The following is a 21,965-nucleotide window of genomic DNA, read 5'->3' on the forward strand; positions in this document are numbered from 1 at the left end:
CATCTTGCATTTTTTGCAGCATCTTGCACATGATACTACATTGTAAAAATGCAGTGCTCAAGTTAAAATAAGTTCAACTTAAAAAATGCGATTATTCCCCATTCACTGCTCTCATTTTGTGTTTTTCAAAACAAAAATGCACTCTGTGTGCCTGTAGCTTCCAGCTTTGGAAAAAGTGCTGTTCCAGGATCAAGGCTTGGATTTCACATCCTGCTCACCATGATCATATCCAAACTTTAGACATCCAGATTATGGTTTTAAAGCAGACCTGGGCTTTCTTTACTAGTGAAGAGTAGTTCCTCATTATCACTGTCAGCTCTCTTCCTTTCTGGCTCTTCCTGGCGTCTAGGTGAGTTAGATATAAATCCTCTCCTAATGACAATACCAGACTACATTTTTCAACATGTCTCTCTATGGGTGCTTTTTTAGCCAACCTTGCAATTTTTATGTTAATGTCTCCTTATATCCCTTGTGTTGTAGCATTCCTCATTTTACATGACGAAGGATGCCTAAAGCAGTGGATCCCAACCTTTTGTCCTTGAAGCACGCTCTCCTTACATTTAAGAAAGCTGAGAAAACCTTCCTCCTGTAGTTATGTGATAATGACAATTTTATATTAAATGCTCTCATTCGTTGTAGATATTACACCAGGCTGCTTTTTATTTGGCAACCCTTCACATGGAGAATAAGTGAAGAGAACATGTTTTGTTCAGAAGAAGAGCAGCACATGTGTCTCCCAGTGGTTGGTTTGGTAACTGGATCTGATATCATCGTGGATGGTCCCGTAGCTTTTTATTAAAGGACCTTGCATCATAGTGATGCTGTGTGCCTACTGGTGCCAGCTTGGGATTTTGAGTGTTTTAGAACCTCTAGTGTCTTGAAATCATGTTTTGAGGAGCTCTTGTGTTTGTTAAAGGCCTTCTGTGCCAGGTCACACAGCTGTTGACTAGTCATTGTGTGGAGGCGGGCCGTGATGATCAGTGGTAACTCACAATGGCATGTACTGTAGATTTCGGAGGGAGAGACTCTTGAAGCCTGTGTCCTCAACCATCTCAGGTTCAGTTGGAGAGTCTAATGTTGACCTGGTTTGGTGTCCAGGATGTCTGGGTCTGATAATTCTTTTATTAGGGCTTGTTTCACAGGGTTTCTGCAGGATTTTTAAGCTCAAATTTAAGACTATTTAAGGACCCGTGTAAACCTGTGTAGATGCAGTCTCAGGTGGTCTTGTTAGATGTTGCTTGCAGGTGATAGTCAACGACTTGCCGCTAGGTGTGTATGTCATGGTCTCCTGCGGTGTTTAATGTGAAGTGATCAATATTCCTGGCCATATCTGTTGAGGTCACTTTGTGTGCCATTTTAGACTTTGTCTTGATTAGTCCTTTCCGTTCTGTGTGTTTTAGAAAGCTGGCTAGTGAGATCCCCCATGCATCTCTAGGGGAAGTGTGCAATGCGTCTTTTTGCAGTCTGTAGGAATGTTTCAGTTCTCTTCGGACCATGTCAGGCTCCTCTTTTATGCTACCAAGTTGCAGAGTCTGGGTTTGGACTTAAGCTCTGGCCATGTTCTAATGGCCTTCACAGTCCTTGGCTCTAGCATCATCTTATTTTAGTTCCATGTTGGCTGTTTTCGACTGTTTTACTGTGTACTGTAGGTCCTGTCAGCTGTCAGAGCCTCTTGAAGTCTTGAACTCCATTCTACCAGGTCCATTTGTTGGATTTGAGGATATAGTTCATATTGATGAAGCACTCATTCAGAATGCCAAAAGCAGATAATACGACATTTAGGAGATTGGTTTGTGACTCTAGAAGGACAATATTTTAGTCTAGAGGAGATGTCTATGGTTTGCTTTCAGAGGGGAAGGTAGTCTATACCAGTTTTTTGTGTCCTTCCGTTCGCTGCTCCTTGCACTTTCACAAAATGTAAGGATGTAGTCTTTAATGCACCTGCATTAACACAGCATTTGCATCCTGAATCATTTTGATGATTGGTTGGTATTAGTTCACTAGCTACACAGCATCGAGATGTCATCCTCAAGCATTTGAGAGACTTGGGGTTGCAAGTAAACCTAGACAAGAATGTTGATGGCTGTTTTCCCAAAGTAGTCTTTGCATCCTTTAGGTCTGAGATTATTGCCTTGTAGGCCTTTTTTTTCCTTCTCCATTTGAGATGAATGAACAGGAGAGGTTTGTGTATGTAAACAAATAAATTTAAACAACTTTGTCTAAGAATTACATGACAAAATGTAAGTATCCTCAAGTATCCTCTTTAAGGAATTTGTTGAATAAAGTCTGTTCTGAAACTCAAGTACTGGGACTTGTTTTAATTTGTAATTTTTTTTCATCATGTAAAGTGTTTTGCTATTGTATTTCTGTTGTATGCTGTACTTTCCTAAGTTCTCGCTGTTTTTGTTATTGGCCAAATAATCTTGAGCTCTCTAATCATGCAAAAGAGTGCCCCATTTAGGAAACAGTATTAAAAAGCAAGACTTGTAACCTGTGAGAAATTGTAACTTTAGTTTTTTTACCTCCCCAGATGAAGTGTAAAATGAAAGAGTGCATCAAAGGCTTACAGTATGTTTGAGGACCTTCTCTTTCTCAGCTGGCACTGGCTGCAGATGGAGGTGGACTGCAGTAGCTGCATACTAGCTTCCCACTCAAGAATGCCCCTAGAGAATGCAAGAATTCATTCAAACAGCAGCGCAGGAGTGAAGAACTATTAATACACTGTACTGATGGCCTTCACACTCCCCATCCCCCCAAAACAGGACAAATTTGCGTACATGTGCATGCAATTGCGGATGTACATTCACTGAGTATTAATAGGAAATGAAAGGACAAGATTAATTTACCTTTATTGCTGCAAAAGCTAAGCTTTTATTGAGATTTATTCTTATAGAAAACTACTCACCATTTCCCCTCTCCAAATATTTTCAGTCATTGTCAATGATTGTACTCTATTGTAATTTTCTGCTAAATTCCATGGGTATATACTTAAGTGTTTTATATACGGTGGCCAAGAGAGCTCAACACGCTACAACTTCAGAAAGCACCAGCAAATTAAGAAAACATCTTCATCAGTTTGACAGCAGGTGCTGCAAATGCTCACAACACAAACAAATAAAGAGATGCGCTATAAATCACAACATAACCAAATACAGAAAACCACAAAATTACCCCAACAAAACGAAAATTAACCATGTTTTATTTTTTTTGGCGTATTGATTACCATTTGTATAACCACAGTTGTACAAATACCATGGTTAAGCTATGTGGTAACACTTTATTTCGATAGTCCACTTTAGACATTCTACTAACAGTAAGTAACTTTGCAACTACATGTCAACTAGCAGTCATTAGAGTATTAGTAGACTGTCTGTTGCATGGCCGTAATGGAGATTATGAAAATATCTGAAGACTATTGTGAAACGGTGAAACGGTGTGACTTTATGCCAATAAACTGAAGCCCGTTCTGTGATACATCCTATGATATTAATCAGATAACTTCGATACATAACATAGATGTAACATTACATCACGTATCTGCACAAAAGGAAATCCCAGTGAACTTTAAGTGCTATAGTGAGAGAGAGAGAGAGAGCTGTGCGCTTTCATGACAGCGCGCTGAAACACAGACAAGGAAAGCAGACAGAATTTACTATAGATTTCACATTCCATAAAGTTCTCATTGTAATGCTTATGGCATTAATGTTTAGCAGATTTGTGCTATATTTTCATCTACATTATCAAGTGATTCCTGAAATCGCCTGCGTGCTTTCAAAGCCATGTGAAGTACGAAAAAATGTTTAATTGAAGTATGCCTACTGTTGAACAAATATGACCTAAGGAAAAGCTAAGGAATCATATGATCAGGATGTTAAAATAAATAAATTAGCTGTTAAAATGGTATTTTTCCATAAGTCACGGATCATCTCTTCACTGCCAGCTATGACTTAAACCAAGAATGTTACATACAGTACGTATCTTGCTTTATTGATCTTATTCTGACTTTGGTGATGATGACCACCATAGTGTGGAATATTAGGCTGTCACCTATCATGACCAGTGATATTTTAGGGCCTTCTCAGGCCACCCCAATGCCACCCATTTAGACATGCCACAGCTTCCTTCAACAGTCTTTAGAACCTGGTTTCGCCTGTTCATGATATGACATTCATTTAGTGGAACAATTTCTCTTGAGACATGCTTAGACATCAACACTCATCATATAAACCTTGGCAAAAAAATAAACTGGTCAATTATAAATGTTACAAATCAAGCTACTAAAAAGTCAACAAAAATAAAAGGAGAACATAATAAGACAGTTCAGCTGCATAATTTATTCAAGTCGCAGTGCATGCTGGGAGCAATGAATACGATTTGTATGTTGCATCCCAGCATGCACTTCAGCATGAAACTTTTTTGTTGACATGAAAAGGGAAACAAATCACCATAACGGAGACTTAAAACAAAACAACAAAACTAGAGCCAAGCCTCTTCTGTACATGTATGAAAGTAATAAAGGCAAATTGGTAATGCGTGAAGCTGGTGATGCTTAATCATCTTCTGCTGAGATCTTGAGAGATTTAATGTCTTCTTTTATTTGGCTTATTTCATCTCAAGTCACATGCAGTTGCTGTGTTTCTGCTTAATATCTCCTCTTTTTCCTCTGTTCTTGTGTTTGTCTTTCCTTCATTTATTCTGCTTGATAACAGTAGGTGTCATCACTAATGGTTAATCATTTCTTTATTCGTCACTTAAACTGCAACTCTGCTTAAGTGTTACTTTTTACTGTCCTTAGACTGGACACCAAGCTGTGGACATTTTCCACCAAGGATTTTGCCTGTGCATGTACCAAGACCCAGTTTATGCCAAATGTATGTGGAGGGAAAAAAGCTGAAATTCACTGGCAGTTTGAATAAAGTTAATTAATCTCCAATCATTGAGATCAAAAATGTAAAAAAAAAAAAAAAGTTTTAAAATGTAGTAAAACTAAATAGATTTAAGAAAGAGAAAGTGAGCAAGAGAGAGAGAGAGAGGAAACTCAATGCTTATCTTCCTCTACTTCTTCATGTCTGAGGTCTATTAATGCCTCCCTAAGGAGGAATTAATAGTTTCCTTTTCTCAAAGCAGAAAAAAAGAAAAGAAAAAAAAAATGCTTAAAGTAGCCTCTCTTTACTCATGCTCAAGTAAGACTGAGACTGCCACCTGCAGGTCTCTCTTTGGCTCTATGTCGCCACTGTCTGACATGAATGTAACTTGATTTTTATCCCTGTCCCTCAGAGTCAAGAGTGGCTCACAATGACAGCGATTCACAGCAACCAAACTTCATTCATTTTCAGTGAGAGCTAGCCATTTCCGGCAACACAAGCAAGAGCAGCCATTGATGATGTGACAAAGGCTGTTTACACTGGCTGCATTTAGACAGGAACAAAAATCTTTTTTTTTTTCTACTCATGTCTGTCTCAGATGATATATTGGTGAAATGTGTAAAGAGACAAAAAGGCATAAGATCCGACTTTCTCACATCCAATTCTGAGCCTCTTCAAAAATCAGAAATCTGTGTGGTAAATTGCATGGTGGCTTAGTTGGCTTAGCTTAGTGATCTGCAATGAGCAGATCTTCACTCTCATTGGTCTGGAGACTGGATGGATTCATGGACATATGCGATATGTTGTAACACTCTCGCCTTAGTTTATTTTAGATGATAAGCTACATAAAAAAGGGGTTCACTTTTGCTAATAGATTGTTTCAAAAGAGCTGTAAGAGACTCAATAAGGAAGTGCAAACCATTGGTACATATATTGAATCACTGAATGATAGACAGTAACAAATTGCATCTTGATGATAACAAAGCTCAAATACTTGAAACAAAAAATAAACAATTAATCACACTCAAACCCAAAATTACAAAGTGTTACCACCCATAATTCAACTGGCTCAATCGAGTGGGGCTACCCAACAATTCAGTATGTAACAAGAGAAAAGGATATAGAGGCAAGGTTTTTAGCAGAGTGTGTGAAAGTCCCAGTCTTGACAAAATCCGAACGGGCCTTAAAGATATGCAATCCCACTGGCATGATCCAACCCAGAGGAGAAGTCGGTCTCAGCCTTTTAAATAGCCTTTAACGCCCCATAGCAGAGTCCTCTGTGAGCTTCTCTGAAAACTGTTCACCCTTCCATCAGCAAACTCCTCCTCTCTACTCCCCTGGAAACCTTAAAACCATTTCTCCCTTTGTTACCCTCTAGAGGACAGGATGAAAACTTCATCCCTGTAACTGAATAACTGTTACAATGTGAACAATTTACCTAAGTCTAAACGTGTTCGCTGGGCACAGTTCTGTGATGTAACACACCAACAAGTGGCTCACTGCAAATAAGTACCCCATTGCATGATATACCGGGTATACACTAAACAATTTTAGGCACGATTTTCAGATGACAACAGTTTTCTGAGGATTGCATAACAAATAGGTCTTAATTTAGTATTTTATTTACAAATAAACACTTTTTTTTTTTTAAATAGAAGCAGGTTACATGGTTAAGTAATGCTCATATAGCCAAAATCCAGCTGTGTGCATGTACAGAGCTCTTCACAATGAGCGCTGCAAAAGAGAAGAATATATGCGGCTATTATACAGCAAATAGAACATTTGCATTATTTCACACCTTTGCATGATTGAATGACATGCACAGTCAAAATATGCATCAGGTTCTCCTGTAGGCAGGTCAGATGGACAGAAATCACTTATAAATGACAGTTGCTAGTTTTACTTATGTTTTCCTCATTTAAAACTGATTATGACTTACCTACTGATTCTGAGACTAAATAAATTATTTAACTTCAGAAAAAAGGGGGATTCCTGTGGTGTAGATGGACAAACACTAGATGGCACAAAAACAGTGCAATTAACATTAGTCTGTCATGCAGCCGCCACTGGAGAGTGCTTATGTTGGTCACATGACTTGCAGGACCTTGACAAAAGCACACAAACACACACACATAGCTTCTGTTTCTCAGAAGTTTTGATAGGTGTGCAATATCCTGTGTGTTGAGGTTTTACGCAGAAGTAACCTCATGTGTCGCACACATACATTCTTTTGCAGTTCTCAGACACTAAACGGCTAAATACATTGTAAACATGTGCTCAGCTGATGCAATTGCGAGCGCAAGTGTGAATGCGTCCAGTCCACAAATGCTTTGTTTTTAGTTAACAACATGTGAAATGACCTGTTATTTTGCTTAACGGTTGTCTCTTATGTGTGGTTTGCAGAGTGTGGTTTATACCGAGAGCATGCAAAACTGCCTAAATTCATAGCAACAAACTTGCCAGAAAGATCTAGAACTCTTAAATAAATACATTGTAAAAAGGATATCTCAATAAAAACAAAAACAAAAAGATACTCAACCGTTGTCACCTTCAGCTGCAGAAAGTTTTCAATTAGGTTGTACAGTAATTGTCAAATGATCTGTTTTGATGCTCTCTGTGTGTCAACTGGCTCAAACCAGATGAGTATATCGGCCTTAATAAGTTATTTTTAAAGACTTGAGAACCAAATGGTCTTGGGGGAGGAGTTGTAATTTTCAGTGGTATTCTTGGTATTGCTCAGAGACCAGCACACAAGTTTACTTCTTTTAAAGTGCTAGTGATTAATGTGAGATACAGTAAAAGTAAAAAAATAAATAAATAATCTTACATTACAAATGCTCAAATATTTAGAATATGTGAAGAATCTTATTCAATTGTGACACCTTCCAAAATAGTAAGAGCAAATACAGAGACTTGCTACTGCCAATACATCCACAGACATGCTGCTGTGAGCAAACAAGACACACCAGACACACTTATCCGTAGCAGATCTATTCAGGTGGAGCTGGGGGAGGTGGAAGGTTTCTGAAAGCGTGCTGCAAGACTTTCAAGGGGATTACAGCAAATACAGAACCAAACTGCGCCATCTAGAGTTTCAGGACTGCACTAGATATGTACAGAGCAGTGTGTCTCTAATCTAGAATCTCTCTTTTTGGATTACAAACAAAGAGTCCATAAAAGTTTGTTATTATTCTCCACTTAATCTGGTAGATTCTTTGTGACAGGCGTGCAAAGCGACCAACCACAACCAAAGCGCTGTTTAGGGGCCTGATCCCGAAACTCACCACAATAATAGACCAGTGTGTACAGGGACTAGTTCAAACAATAGTGCAGTAGTCAATACAAAAGTTTCAAAGTGTGTCACGCAAAACCAAAACCCTGAGCAACTGTCAATGTTTTCTCAGTACGGGATGGTCTGTTTGCTTGCCATCTGAGGCTTATCCTATTGCCCTGTAGCTGCTTAATAGTTCATACACTGTAAAACCCGACAAGTTACGGTAACTCAAACCGTTTGAGGAAACTGATTGCCTTAAACCATTTAAGTTTTAAAACTAATAAATATGAGTACTATAACTCATTTACATCGAGTTAAATTAACTTATTTTTTTAGTGTTGGCTTAGTCAATTATTAGAGTAAACTGAACTTGAACATTTTAAGTTTATTCCACTCAGTTAGAATGTTACCTGAATTCAAACTAAGTCTTTACAACTTAAAATTAACCACTTGGCTACTTAAATGGTTTGAGGAAACCGATTGCCTTAAATGGTTTAAGTTCATCAAACTCAAAGCAATAAAGTTACATAAGAAGCAAAAACACTGGTACAAAGAAATCATGACAGAACAGGAGTGTTTCCTCAAGTATTTATTGAAATACAACAAATGTTTTCAAGCATAAAACAAAATCAGTGGGCTGTATATTCAAAAATATAACATTTAAGCTATCTTATAAGACTTTTCACCAAATAAGTAACAACCACACAAACAAGGAAATGTTTAACAAAATCGATTTTAAATGTTAAATATAATTAATAATAATAATAAATAACTGCTAAATAATATGAAACACAGTGGATAACTTTTCTGTAAAAAAATTAAAAACACTTTCCTCAAGATTAACAACACTTATATACAAACTTTAAGTAGTTTGTATACTGTAACTACAGGAATACTTTAATTCCCCCCAAAAAAAAGCACCAGTATACTGACCCAAGACTTGGCAGTCATCATCTTCAAATACAATCAAAACATCCGATGGGTTTAAAAACAATGTTCCCTCTTCCTCCTGGTGACAGCTGCCTTCTGTACCTGATCAGGCTCCCTTTTTCTAAATGCAGGAAGAAAAAAAAAAATGTGTTAGTTTATGTCACCAAATATCATCATATTTAAACAAAGTGGACATCATATTTAAATTTTCATAAATGACAATAAAGGTGTGAAAGATCGGGGAAGTCTTTATTCAATAAAGTATGTGCCCATTTAAAACTCTGTACTTTTTCACATCATAACTTCCAGAGTTGTTTATCAGCAGGATTTTCAGGGCTGAATAAAAGCTGAATGTTCTTTATTACAAAACAGAAAGAAAAACGGTGCTTATTGTGTTAGTTCACCCAAACATAAAAATTCTGTCATTAATTACTCACCCTCATGTCGTTCCAAACCCACAAGACCTTCGTTCATCTTCAGAACACAAATTAAGATATGTTTGATGAAATTTGAGAACTCTCTGTCCCTCCATAGACAGCAATGCAACTGAAATGTTCCCAGGTCCAGAAATGCAGTAAGGACATCGTTAAAACAGTCCATGTGACACCAGTAGTTCAACCGCAATTTTTATGAAGCTATGAGAATACTTTTTGTGCGCAAAGAAAACAAAAATAATGACTTTATTCAACAGTTCTTCTCCTTCGCGTCACCCTAGTGCGCCATTATAGAGAGTATCACAATGCATGCGTGTGCGTTTCTCTGCACGTAAACAAGCCTCAGCGCATGTTCTACGTCAGCAACAGCACTCGCATGCGCTGATTACATGCAGAGGTACTCTTGATAATGTTGGAAGGTGTGGTTTGGAGAAGAAGAATTGTTGAATAAAGTCGTTATTTTGTTTTCTTCTTGCTCATATTCTCATAACTTTAAAATTGAGGTCGAACCAGTGATGGATTATTTTACCAATGTCCTTACTATGTTTCTGGGTCTGGGAACATTTCAGTTGTGTTGCTGTCTATGGAGGGTCAGAGAGCTCTCGGATTTCATCAAAAACATCTTAATTTGTGTTGAAGATGAACGAAGGTCTTACGGGTTTGGAACAACATGAGGCTGAGTAATTAATGACAGAATTCTAATTTGTTTGGGGGGAACTAACCCTATAAAGGGACAGGTTTACCTCAAAATGAAAATTACCACCATTTACCCACTATCATGTCATGCCAAACACATACGAATCTTGTTCATCTATGGAACAAAAATTAAGATGCTTTTAAAACTCTGACCATTTTGTCAATCCATTGAAAGTCTAGGCAATCAATAAGCTTAAAGACAAGTTTATCCATATGCATAAAGTGGTTTCATTCAAGTCTTCTAAAGAAGACACAAACATTAACTGAGAAGCTTGAGCTAAGGGTTTTTTATTATGAGTCAAAGCCTAAACTAAAAACCTTTTGAAGCTTGAAAATAAAGACTGCCTAGACTTCCAATGGATAGACAAAAACGAAAGAATGTCAAAAATATATACTTTTGTTTGAAGATTAATAAAATTCATTCAAAATTGGTTTGGAACAACATGAGGGTGAGTAAACCATGACAGAATTTATTTTTTCCTGTGGACTATCCATTTAAGACAACTCAAATGTTCAACTATTCAGTCATTTCTGCTGGTCTCAGCTAAAAGCTTAAATTGTGTGTCTTGAAAAAATAAAATAAAATAAAAAAGTCTTCTTTTCAGATAGTAGTAGATCTGCTAGGATCCTAGCTTGAATGACTGATGTCATTATTGTTCCTGAAGACAAAACACAAAGTTACAGAAATTTAACTCACAATTAAGCAACATTTATGGACAGCTTATTTTCATGAATCATAATAAGACAACTTTCAGAAATATAAAATATCATTTTTCCATCTATATTAGTGAAGTATATAATTATATAGCTATAATCAGAACTTAAAAAGACTTCACTGGTATTCTTCTGAACCAACACAAAATGCAAAAAGACTTTGACAGAATGATCGACAAACTGAAATTTAAGATGTTATTCACTCTGCCAATTCAGTCTGAATCAAAATGGTGGCACACACTACATTATATCAAACATGACTGGTTTTTAGATGTCATAATGTCATTCTTGTGGGACGTTGTGGTTTGTGATTTTTCATCTGTGCTGTGTATTCATGATTTGAACAATGTTTAGGTTTAAATTTCAATCTAATATTCACAAAAAAGTATAGTTTGCTTCAGAAGACTTAACATTTGTGCTGCTGGTCATTTCTGGTCATCATTACATTTGCATTAATAGCAATTCATCAAAAAATAAAAACTGAAAAACGATTTATTTAAATAACTGTTAATAACGTGAAAAATTACATCTTGTACAACACTAAAGCCCATCAATTTGTTTAATGTGAATTCTACTTGCTTCATTTTAGGCTCATATTAGTTTTGCAGCCTTCCTGTTGCCAATGACATCACACCACCCCTCGCTGCCTTTGCTCTGAAAACATTGATTTCAAAAGCACGACAAAAATTTGTTAGTATGAATTTTAAATAAGACAGTGAGGAGCAAATAACAGTGTAAAATATTAACTAAAGTTAACAAAACAGCCAACGGTCCTCAGCCCTTTGTTCACCGGGGCTTCGGCGGATTTAGTAAACTTGATCAGCATCACATGGATATTATAGATGAAACTGACAAAGCGGATAATAAATAACGATTAACAAAGTTTAAACGTGTTGTAATACAGGGAATGTGTTTGCTTTACCTTGCTTCAGATCTGTGGCGCGAGTGACGGTTAGAGATGAGGAAGATGCTCTGTCGGCCGTCTCTCTAGTTTAAAAATATAATTTGCGGGTTTCTGTCCGGCTGTGAGAAACCACAAACAAACCTCTCTTAATTTACCACCACTGACAAACTGTTGTGTATAACACTGCATATTTAACACTTGCCGTTGATAACTTTGATGTAATGGCGCGTTAGCTCCTTGCTTCTTTGCTAGCTAGCATTACACACATTATGATAACTGAGCTGGTTAATCTTCAGATAAATTTGACAAAACACAAAACGGTTCAAAAGTGCTTTAAACAAGAATAAAGAAGTTAGAATGCTTACCTGTAGGGCTGGCCGATAAATCGGTTTTCTCTTTAACATCCGCCGACGCTCCCGTAGTCCCGAATGAGCTCAGCCCATCCCGATTTAAATCGTAAATCGAATTTTTTTTTTAGGCCATATCGCCCAGCCCTACTTACCTGTTATTTTCCGTGACCGCGTCGCGAGGCGTCCGGCTGTGGTGCCGTGACTGAGTGAGCTGCAGCGGGGATGAGCCGCGAGTGGACGTGACTGACGGAAAAATGCGCGCGGTTTTTGAAAAACACCCGGATATTATTTTGTCTCGAGTAAAATTAATTACTTTAAAAGGATTCAGCTATGCTTAATATGAAATAGATTTATGTATTTATTATATTATGGCTTAGTTCTTTAATTAGTTATGAAAGGTAGGCTATTATATCGTTTAGTTTAGTAAAGCATAATAACCTATAGCCCTATGTTGTACAAACGTGACTTCTCGAAAAACAATGTTAGATATAATGAATTAAGCTCATATTTCTTTTAAATATTTTGTGGTCTGCCATTTAGATGTAATAATCATAGACTGTATGGTAATAATAGATAAAAATAATTTATAGTAACTTATTTAGATTGAGTTCTGCTTAACCTAATTAGCTTTTGAGTTCACATCACAAATATATATAGAGTTGAATTAACTTTTTAAAATTTTTGAGTTAAATGAACTCATTTCATTTAGCGAATTTCACTGTTAGGTTTTACAGTGTACCAACCTAATCAGACACATCTCTATTTGCTAAACAGAAACCAACTTGATTTTATTATTTCACTCTTTTTGAGATAAGGCTAAACCTTTCTCATAAATTGCGAGTCTAAAAAGAACAGAGTGGAAGAAAACAAGGGGTAAAAAATGGGAGTATGTGAGAGCGAGGGTCCAGGAGCAGACTGTGGGAGTGTGTATACTGCCAGCGTGATTTTGGCTCTTTTTCCTGGTCAGCTGATGTGGAGGGCGGGTGCTGATTGGTGCATCCAGCTGTGCACAGCTGCAGCTGATCTGTGTGAGACAATGTTGTCAGTGTTTCCTGCGCTCCACTTCTCCAGAAAGAGAGAGAGAGTGTGTGTGTGTGTGTGGTTTTGGAAGACACTCACAGGATGTTAGTGGATCTGCAGAGGCAGACCTGGCCAGGCAGACAGATACAGCAGGGGACAGAATGGCAGGAGAAGACGATGAGAGGGCACACACTTACTGGACTTAATCAACATGATCTTCAGACTTTACTTCAGTCTAATTCTGATCTTAGACCTTAAAAAGTCATTTTATCGCTTTTGATGACGCCAAATTAGTCCTAGCTGTGAGCCGGTTAAAATAAGCTAGCGTTCACTCTAAGAAGTGGTTCTTCGGAGGATTCAGCGTCAGGTTGGAATCCCCTGGAGCTCTATGTTGGTTTGGGATCTTCAGGCATGGGCTGCACCACCAGTCTACTACACTCCATGATGAGAAGAAATCATTCACGCATCTTTTCTCACCAGCAGGAACAAATTCTCTTAGAAATCACTGCACCGGAAGAGGGGATGGTCACCAGCGAACCTGTTATCGTCATGGTAACCAGAGCTTCTTACCTCCCAAACTTTGATTAAAAATGCAGCAATTACTGGAAACTTCCAGAATTCTAAAACATTTTAAAACTGCGGATTTTGGAATCAGAATGGAATTTGCATGCTTAGTTCTTCACTCTCAAAATTCCGCTATAACTCTGACATAGAACACTCGTAGATTTAATGGAATTTAGTTTTACATTTATAATGTAGTTTTATGTATAGAATCTTTTTTTTTCAGTTGTTTAGTTTTTTTTTTTTTTTTGATTGATTGATTGGACATATGTATCCAACTTTTTTTGCGTACATAAAGTGATGGAAAGTGATGTATACCGTATAGCAGATCTCAGCTGCCTGATTTGTAACGCAAGTATATTATCGCCCAGCTCTGTATATAAGGTTGGATTTCCTAAGTTTAGGATGCTGAGGCCTGTTCTTTGTATGTGGACAACTGCATTTAAATAGATGTGTCATCATGAGTTCAAATCTGCTTAGGATCAAGTTTATTGAACATAAACAGGATGAACAGTGATACTGGACATCTGCTCCGGTCACTGTGCCATTCCTACAAGAGCACCGATGAGAGTTTAACATTATTATATATTTCATTTGATAAAGCAATGTTTTAAAGAAGAATCTGAATCTTGCGTGCATTGCAAAATTTACAAAATCATTTGTAAAGCACAGCCTGTCATTATACATTTTACATGTCAATGTTTATAACACATAAAACCTGTGCTAAAATGCAAAAGCAACAATAAAACGTGGTGAAATGGAAAAAAATGAAACACACTTTATTCTAATTTAACTTTCTACCATCTTTCTTCTTTCTTCTTGCTTTTCTGATATAAAGTGCAGAAATTCTGCATAACCTTCTCTCATTACTTGGTTAGATGTTAATGAGGTATGTGATTTAGTTTTATAGCTAGTTTTATAGATATTAAGTGTCGGCAACAAATCACTGTAGTTCTGTGTTTTTGGTATTATTATATGTACTTTTTACACTTTATTTTAAGGTGTCCTTGTTACAGTGTAATTATACATTTAAGTTCTGAGTAATATTAATTAACTACATGTACTTACTATATGGCTAGGTTAGGATGACGGTTTGGGTTAAGGTTAGTTGCATGTAATTATGCATAATGTATTGTTATTACTATAGTAAGTGCATGTAACGTGTAACAAGCACAGCATAAATAAAGTTAGCTGCTTTTTCAATGAAACACAGTTATCTAAGACAGCTCAATCCAGATGTTCCTGTGCCAAACCTAATGATCCAAAGTGGAATTAGCTTTATTATGTTAACAGACTGGTCGCTAATATGTTTTTTTGTCTATAGGGATCTAATGTGATGTGCTTTCCATTGATTAAAGATGGGGTGTTTAACAATGGAAACAATGGCAGTTTTGTAACATACAACGAGAATATGCTAGTGCATTCCACATTATATTGTTTCACGTATATGTCCATCCAGTGAAGATCTAGTCTTGTGTGTGCATGAGAGGTTTAGAAGAGAGCTGGAGTGGGGTTTGATCCAGCATGCAGACCTGTTTCTGACAGACAGAGAGCGGAAGAAGTAGTGCAGCAGGCACACCCATGGGAACTGAAACTCCTGGAAAAATGCTGGGATCTTTGGGAAAAACCGAGCAACAGCTGTGCTTATGTAGGGACCGAGACACAGATCTGAGATCTGGGGTCACGTCAGAGCGAGGCAAAGAAAGTGACTTACGCTGTGTTTCATTTACTATGTTTAAGTTGATATGGCTCATTCTCAGTCTAATGAGTAGGAATACATGTCAACTGCTGCAGTGATTTTCCATGTAGGTCAACAGAAAAAGAAAAAACAAGCCTGAAAACAGCTCTGCATCTGGAGTTACTTATGCCTTCATTCATTTCATCTAGCTTTTTTCTCCGTTCTTCTAAGAGGGCGTTTAGAAAAAAATGATTTACGTTTCAGCCACAGAACTGCAAATATACATTCAAGATAACTGATTGTTTTCTTTGACACTGCAAAGATTTAAAAAGTCAAAAAATATAACTTTTTTTAAAATCTTATCAAATGTATATGTCATCTTTTTATCGTACTAAATTCTTAAAGTGTTGAGTGTTGCTCTTCAAAATCCTTTACAGGTGTGCCAGAGTGTTAAATGTTGGATGAAATAATTACCCACTGAAGGTTTTTCATCTTAGGAGAATGTATATTGTCATAGTCATGTTAAAAAAAAAAATAAATGCCCAGCAATGCAGGGAATAAGGAGAGGGTAGCATCTTCTGGATTGTATCATTTGAATGTGCTGAACGATTCTATTTTTTGTAAATATGGACCTTGGAAAAGGTTAAAAGAGTTTATTGCGCTTTGGCCACAGTAGGTACTAGTTCCTGTGTGGACAACAGCTGCATTTCACTTCTGCATGTTGAGATGAAACAGTTACTCTTTTCATAGATTTTGCTGGCTATGAGACACTTGATTGGTATTTCTCCTGCTCTTTTTCTAGCAAAAATCACTCTCACAAAATGAAAGCTTAGCATGAAGGTCAGATTGTGCTATGAAATAAGTTTCCTTACAATTTTCACCCAAGTGCTTCTATTGCTTCTATTATTATTGAATAATTTTGACATGCTTCTTTGATAACTGACCAATCAGGCTTTCTGGAATATCACATCTCCAAAGAACCCTATTATGTCTTTTAAGTAAAGAGTAATTGCTGAATTTATGTTCAGCAATTATATATAGTTTTAGCATGTTAATTGATATGATTATGTTGATATCCTATATGATGCTTACTGCAGAGCAAGCACTACTGCCAATAGATACACAGCCATGCTGCTATAAGCTTGTATGTATGCTGTTGTTTCCTGAATAGCATACATAAATCCCATATTGGATCTAGACAGGTGGAGCTGGGGGAGGTGGAGGGTTTCAGAAGTGCTCTGATGTCCACTTACAGCCAACACTGAACCAGGCAATTTAAATGTTGAGTAAACAATATCATCGGCTGCAGTATCAGTGGAGGCCAGGCAGTATGTGGGCTGGGGAAAAGCATGTTAATTTGGATTGTTTAATGCCAAATTTCAATTTTTGCCATTTCCTGTAGCTAGAATTATACGCTCTCCCCTTGCCCCACAACATCACACTACTTCCACACATACCCTATGACCGACCACCATCAGCCGCATGTAGGACACCCAACCATTGTGGTGTCTGTCTGGCTGCTTGATTGATCCTATCAGTAAGCTATAAGAGTGTGTAAGTGCACACAGCCGATACAGTCAAAATCAATGTGTCAAATATAATTCAAAGTGAAAAAAATAGTGAACGCAACTTACATGCACAAAGTTGTGTGTGTATTTAGGCCATGCCCTACTGAAGAAGAGGCACGTGAGAGTGGTGTTAATGGTCTAAATGAACATGGGCTGACATGAAACAAGTAGCAATTTTACCATCAAAGTAAGGAAGTTTCACTGACACCGCTAACACTGTGACTATCAGCTCTGCGTAAAATAAAGAAGACTAAAGCACTGTTCATGCACGAAGGCAATGTTGTAAGGAAGAACAGACCTCTTAAGTAGGCCTTAAGCTGCAGATATCATTTCCCGGTAACACTTTGGAATACTGTTCCATCATTAATGAATAACTACACAAGAACACATGAGTAATGCAATATTAGCACTCTAGTAACTACTAGTAACTAACAAGCAACTCTGATAAATGAATAAGTAAGTAATAGTGCTTAGTTGAATGTGGTAGTTCACTATTAGTTAATCAGTAACTATTATTTTTTTCATACCTGCCCAAGAACTACTAAGAACTACCGTATACAGGCTGATAATTAATATGAATAATACATAATGTATAATTAATTCTAAAGTAAAGGTCATGGTAACCCACTAGTAATGACTCAATTATTACCAAATTCTTCAGAAGGAATTACTAATTATTTGGATCAGTATTCTAAAGTGAAGATCATGATAACTCCCTAGTAATTACTGAAGTCATTGTAAACTTTTGAGGTTTTTGTAAGGTCCTGGTTAGTAATTAATTTGGTAACACTTAAATCATTACTAGTGGGTTACCGTGATCTTCACTTTAGAATACTGATCCAAGTAATTAGTAGTTCATTTAGAAGGATTTGGTAATACTTGAGTCATTACAAGTGGGTTACCATGATCTTCATTTTAGAATTAATTATTCATTATGCGTAATTCACATTAATTATGAACCTGTATAAAGTAGTTCTTAGGAGTTCTCAGGATATATGAAAAAAATAGTAGTTATTGGTTAGCTAATAGTGAACTACCAGTTTCAACGTACACTGTAAAAAAAAAAAAAGTTGAGCGAACTTAAAAAAAACATTTTTTACCAGCTTCAGCAGATTTTTGAGTTTGCTCAACTTGTTTTTGTGGGAGATTCTCAAATTTTTGTTATATAAACTTTTAAGTTGGCTCAACTTTTTTTTTTTACAGTGTAGCGCTATTACTTAATAAATCGTTAATCAGAGTTTCTTGTTAGTTAGTAGTAGTTACTACAATGTTAATAGTGCATTAGCCATTTGTTCCTGTGTAGTTATTCATTAACGACGGAACAGTATTCTAAAGTGTTGCCGATTCCCCTAAGTAAACCTAAAAAAATTGCTGAAAAGTTCAGAGCCTCATAATGTATGGCGGATGTGTTAATTACTCTTATTACATGGCTCTCTGAAATGCTTGATTCTGATTGGTCAGTCGCGAAGGACAAGTCTCTAGTCTCTAAAAGCACAACTAGTACCATCTTGCATCTCACCTATGAACTATATTGAAACTGAAATCAGAGGACTTCAGTATTAATAGTACTGTAATATTGTAGTGTTGATCTTTTTGCCTGTTGTAAGTGACACACAATAATCGAATGCATGTGATCGACCTCACTGTGCAAACATCACTCAGTGGATGCAGAAGATTTGAAACAATTCCTGTTTCTCTTTTCTCACCATACATTTATTGCCATGCCATGGCAAAACCATTGGATATATTTTTTTAAAATACTTTCGCAATTTGTCATACTGATACTGACAGCTGTAACTCCTCTGGAGCGACTCCAAACAATGCCACAAATGGTTCTGGTTCTAATCTGTGTTGAAGAACCACAGAAAGGGTGTAAAATATTGACAGCCAGAAACGCTCTAATTTGGTACATGTCCAGAACATGTGAATTAAAGTACCGTCAGCACACTGACATCTATTGCACAAAGAGCTAGTACCAGGAAGCATTTGGGCTAATTTAACTTTGGATATATGAGCTCTGTGTACTACTTTAAACTGAATGAAAGAGTGGCGAGCACACATGGATGATGAATGAACCTGTTTAAGAACACCGTTCCATGTGTCGTCATCTGTGAGTGGTCCACCGAGGTCTTCCTTCCAAGCTCTCTTGATGTTGTCTAAAGAGGAAGATGCCTGATTTATCATTAAATTATAAATTATGGAAATTGAGCCCTTAGCTAGTCTGTTACACGAAAGATAACTATCCAAAGGATAACACCGTCAATAAATTTTTAAACATAAAAGGTGGAACTACAGCTTCTTTTAATCAGATAGGGTTGTTTCTTGATGCCTATAATCTCAAAGTGGACAAATATTGCCTTTTTCATAGACCGCAGCTGTGATGATGTAATTTTGTAGGCCATCCCATAAGTGAGCATCACCGTGGTTCCCTCGACAAAAACCCAATAGGACTTTTCCATTGGTTTTTGAGTTATTGTAGAAAAAAAGCTCTGTGGCCAACCAAATTGTATCATTTTAGCAATTTAAAACCTAAATACAATCGGCAGAAGTAAAAAGCTAAACGTAGACTATAACCAAACTACTAAGCAACTGCTCCAGTCTTTATTTAAGAGACATTGTCGCTGTTTAAGTTAGAATAGTTAGAATAAAGCGTGCTAGTGAGTAGATGAGTTGACCTGTTCCATGTGATGATGTTTAAAGTCTTTGACAACCTCTGTAGTCTCATTTAACTGCTTTTTCAAGACAAATAAAAACTTTATTATTGCATTACTGATGTATTTTATGACAGAGAATAAATTGTGAAGATATCTTGAGCTTGTGATCACCACAGACCTTATGTCAGGCATTTAACCAAAACCACATTGACTTTGGGACGAGGGAACTGGAAGTGCTAAAATGCAGCTTGTTTCTGGGTTTTGGCTTAGAAAAATGCATCATCCCTGCATCACTCTATTGGCCAGACAATATACAGTATCAACATCTCACTACTCTACACACTAAGATACACACAGCTTTCATTACACTGATTGTAAGGGACTGGTGTAGAATATTACAACTACTTTTATTAGGATATTAAGTAAAGATCATGTTCCATGAAGATATTTTGTAAATTTCTTACCGTGAATATATCAAAACTTCATTTTTGATTAGTAATATGCATTGCTAAGAACTTCATTTGGACAACTTTAAAGGTGATTTTCTCAATATTTAGATTTTTTTGCACCCTCAGATTCCAGATTTTTAAATAGTTGTATCTCAGCCAAATATTGTCCGATCCTAACATAACCATACATCAATGGAAAGATTATTTATTCAGCTTCCAGATTATGTATAAATCTCAATTTCGAAAAATTGACACTTATGACTGGTTTTGTGGTCCAGGGTCACATATATAAAAATACATTTGAACCCAAATAAACCCTGACAGTGTAAGTGAGCCAAAATAAAATAAAAATAAAGGTGCTTCCCGATGTCATAGAAGAACCTTTTTTGTCTAAATGATTCCATAAAGAAACTTTAACATCTGAAGAACCTTTCTGTTTCACAAAAGGTTCTTTGTGGCGAAAGAAGGTTCTCCAGATTATAAAAAGGTAAGAAACAGATGGTTTTTTTAAAGAACCTTTGACTGAATGGTTCTTCTGTGGCATTGCTGTGAATAACTTTTTAAGCACCTTTATTTTTAATAAAGTGTCCATGCACTTTTGATATATGTGATTTATCCGTGAAAAACTGTCTTTATGGCTGTCATTGTGGCTCTCCATCTGTCTCTGCTGCTGAAGTCACATGTCAGTGCAGGTCTACTTCCCCCCAACCACGTGCTCCGTCTGACAGGTTTCACTTGCTCTCAGGAAAGTTCTGCTTCTCTCACTAAAGTCGACTCTCTGTGGACTCTGCATATCAGCGCGTGCGTGCGAACCCATGCATAATTATGAGTTTTAAGAGTAAAATCACTTTTCGGAAGAAGATAAAAAGCAGACGGGTGCGGGCAGACTGCAATCGAGTGAGCTGTGTATGTATTTCATCTTTCTGAATGTAATATTTCATCTCTGCTTTGTGTTTGCACTCCTGTCAGTCTGTTGCATTTTGAAGTTATTGAACATTTGTTACCTGATGCTCTCGTACAGTTTAGATTTGATGCATGTGATTGTTGATTTCACTGCAAATTATTTTCTGTTTGCTTTTGAGAAATGCCTGTCCTCTAAGTTCCGTTTATTTCTTTTATAAAACATGTGAATGCTGTTGGTTCTCCTTTTAGTCGGTGTTTGAACTGAACTGAGGATAATTGGTGAATTATAGATGAGCCTTTTGTTGGCAGGTGTTGATTGTTTCTTTAACATACATGCCGTTGGCTGATGGACAATAATACGTGTTGCCATGGAGAAAGACTTTCCTCTGTTATGTTACTAGTAGTGATTGTTTCTTGTTCTCCAAAGCCTCAAGCCGTGATGACGATGATTATGGGATTATTTTTGTGGATATCGTTCCTAAGCAACCACTAGTCACTTTCATCCTGAGGTGTGCACACAAATCTGACTAATTTTCAAAATTAATTGATCAGTTATTATGTACTCTGATATTAGTGTCACAACTTAAATATACTGTAAAAATAAAGTGTCAATTTAATTAAAAGTAGTTAATTCCAGTGGAGATAATACTGGTAATTATCCGTTTATATGTTCTTAAAAACATTCTTGCATAACAAGAAAAATAAAAAACTAGTTCTTGTAAAATTCAAAATTTCAAAGAATCTCAATTCTTTTTTTTTCTTTTTTTTTTAATAACATAGTAAACCACTGTAACATTCAAAACTTAGCAAATTTTTGGAAATTGATTAATTAATGAGAAGTTACTGATCTGATATTATATGGTTTTAGGTAAAAACAAATAACAACAACAACATAAAAAAAGAGACTGTTTTACAAGCTCACGTTTTGCCAGGTCAAAACTGACCCGGGAATGCAAAAGGTGTAT

General features: G+C 36.7%; 1 protein-coding gene across 7 annotated transcripts in view; it reads left to right on the forward strand.

Moving 5' to 3' along the window:
- dock10 (dedicator of cytokinesis 10) overlaps positions 1–21,965 on the forward strand; it is a 107,015-nt gene that overhangs the window by 19,354 nt on the left and 65,696 nt on the right. For 2 of the 7 annotated variants that reach the window (XM_058799054.1, XM_058799056.1), the window contains exon 1: positions 13,308–13,739. The exons of 2 other annotated variants lie outside the window; for them this stretch is intronic. In XM_058799054.1, the coding sequence (XP_058655037.1) occupies positions 13,599–13,739 (141 nt within the window). In that variant the 5' untranslated portion in view covers positions 13,308–13,598. Of the gene's footprint in view, positions 1–13,307; positions 13,740–20,857; positions 21,004–21,965 lie in introns of those variants that run through there. 3 more of the 7 variants (XM_058799049.1, XM_058799052.1, XM_058799053.1) reach the window with 3 other exon arrangements.

The sequence above is a fragment of the Onychostoma macrolepis genome, chromosome 15, assembly GCF_012432095.1.
Source record: "Onychostoma macrolepis isolate SWU-2019 chromosome 15, ASM1243209v1, whole genome shotgun sequence".
NCBI lineage: Eukaryota > Metazoa > Chordata > Actinopteri > Cypriniformes > Cyprinidae > Onychostoma > Onychostoma macrolepis.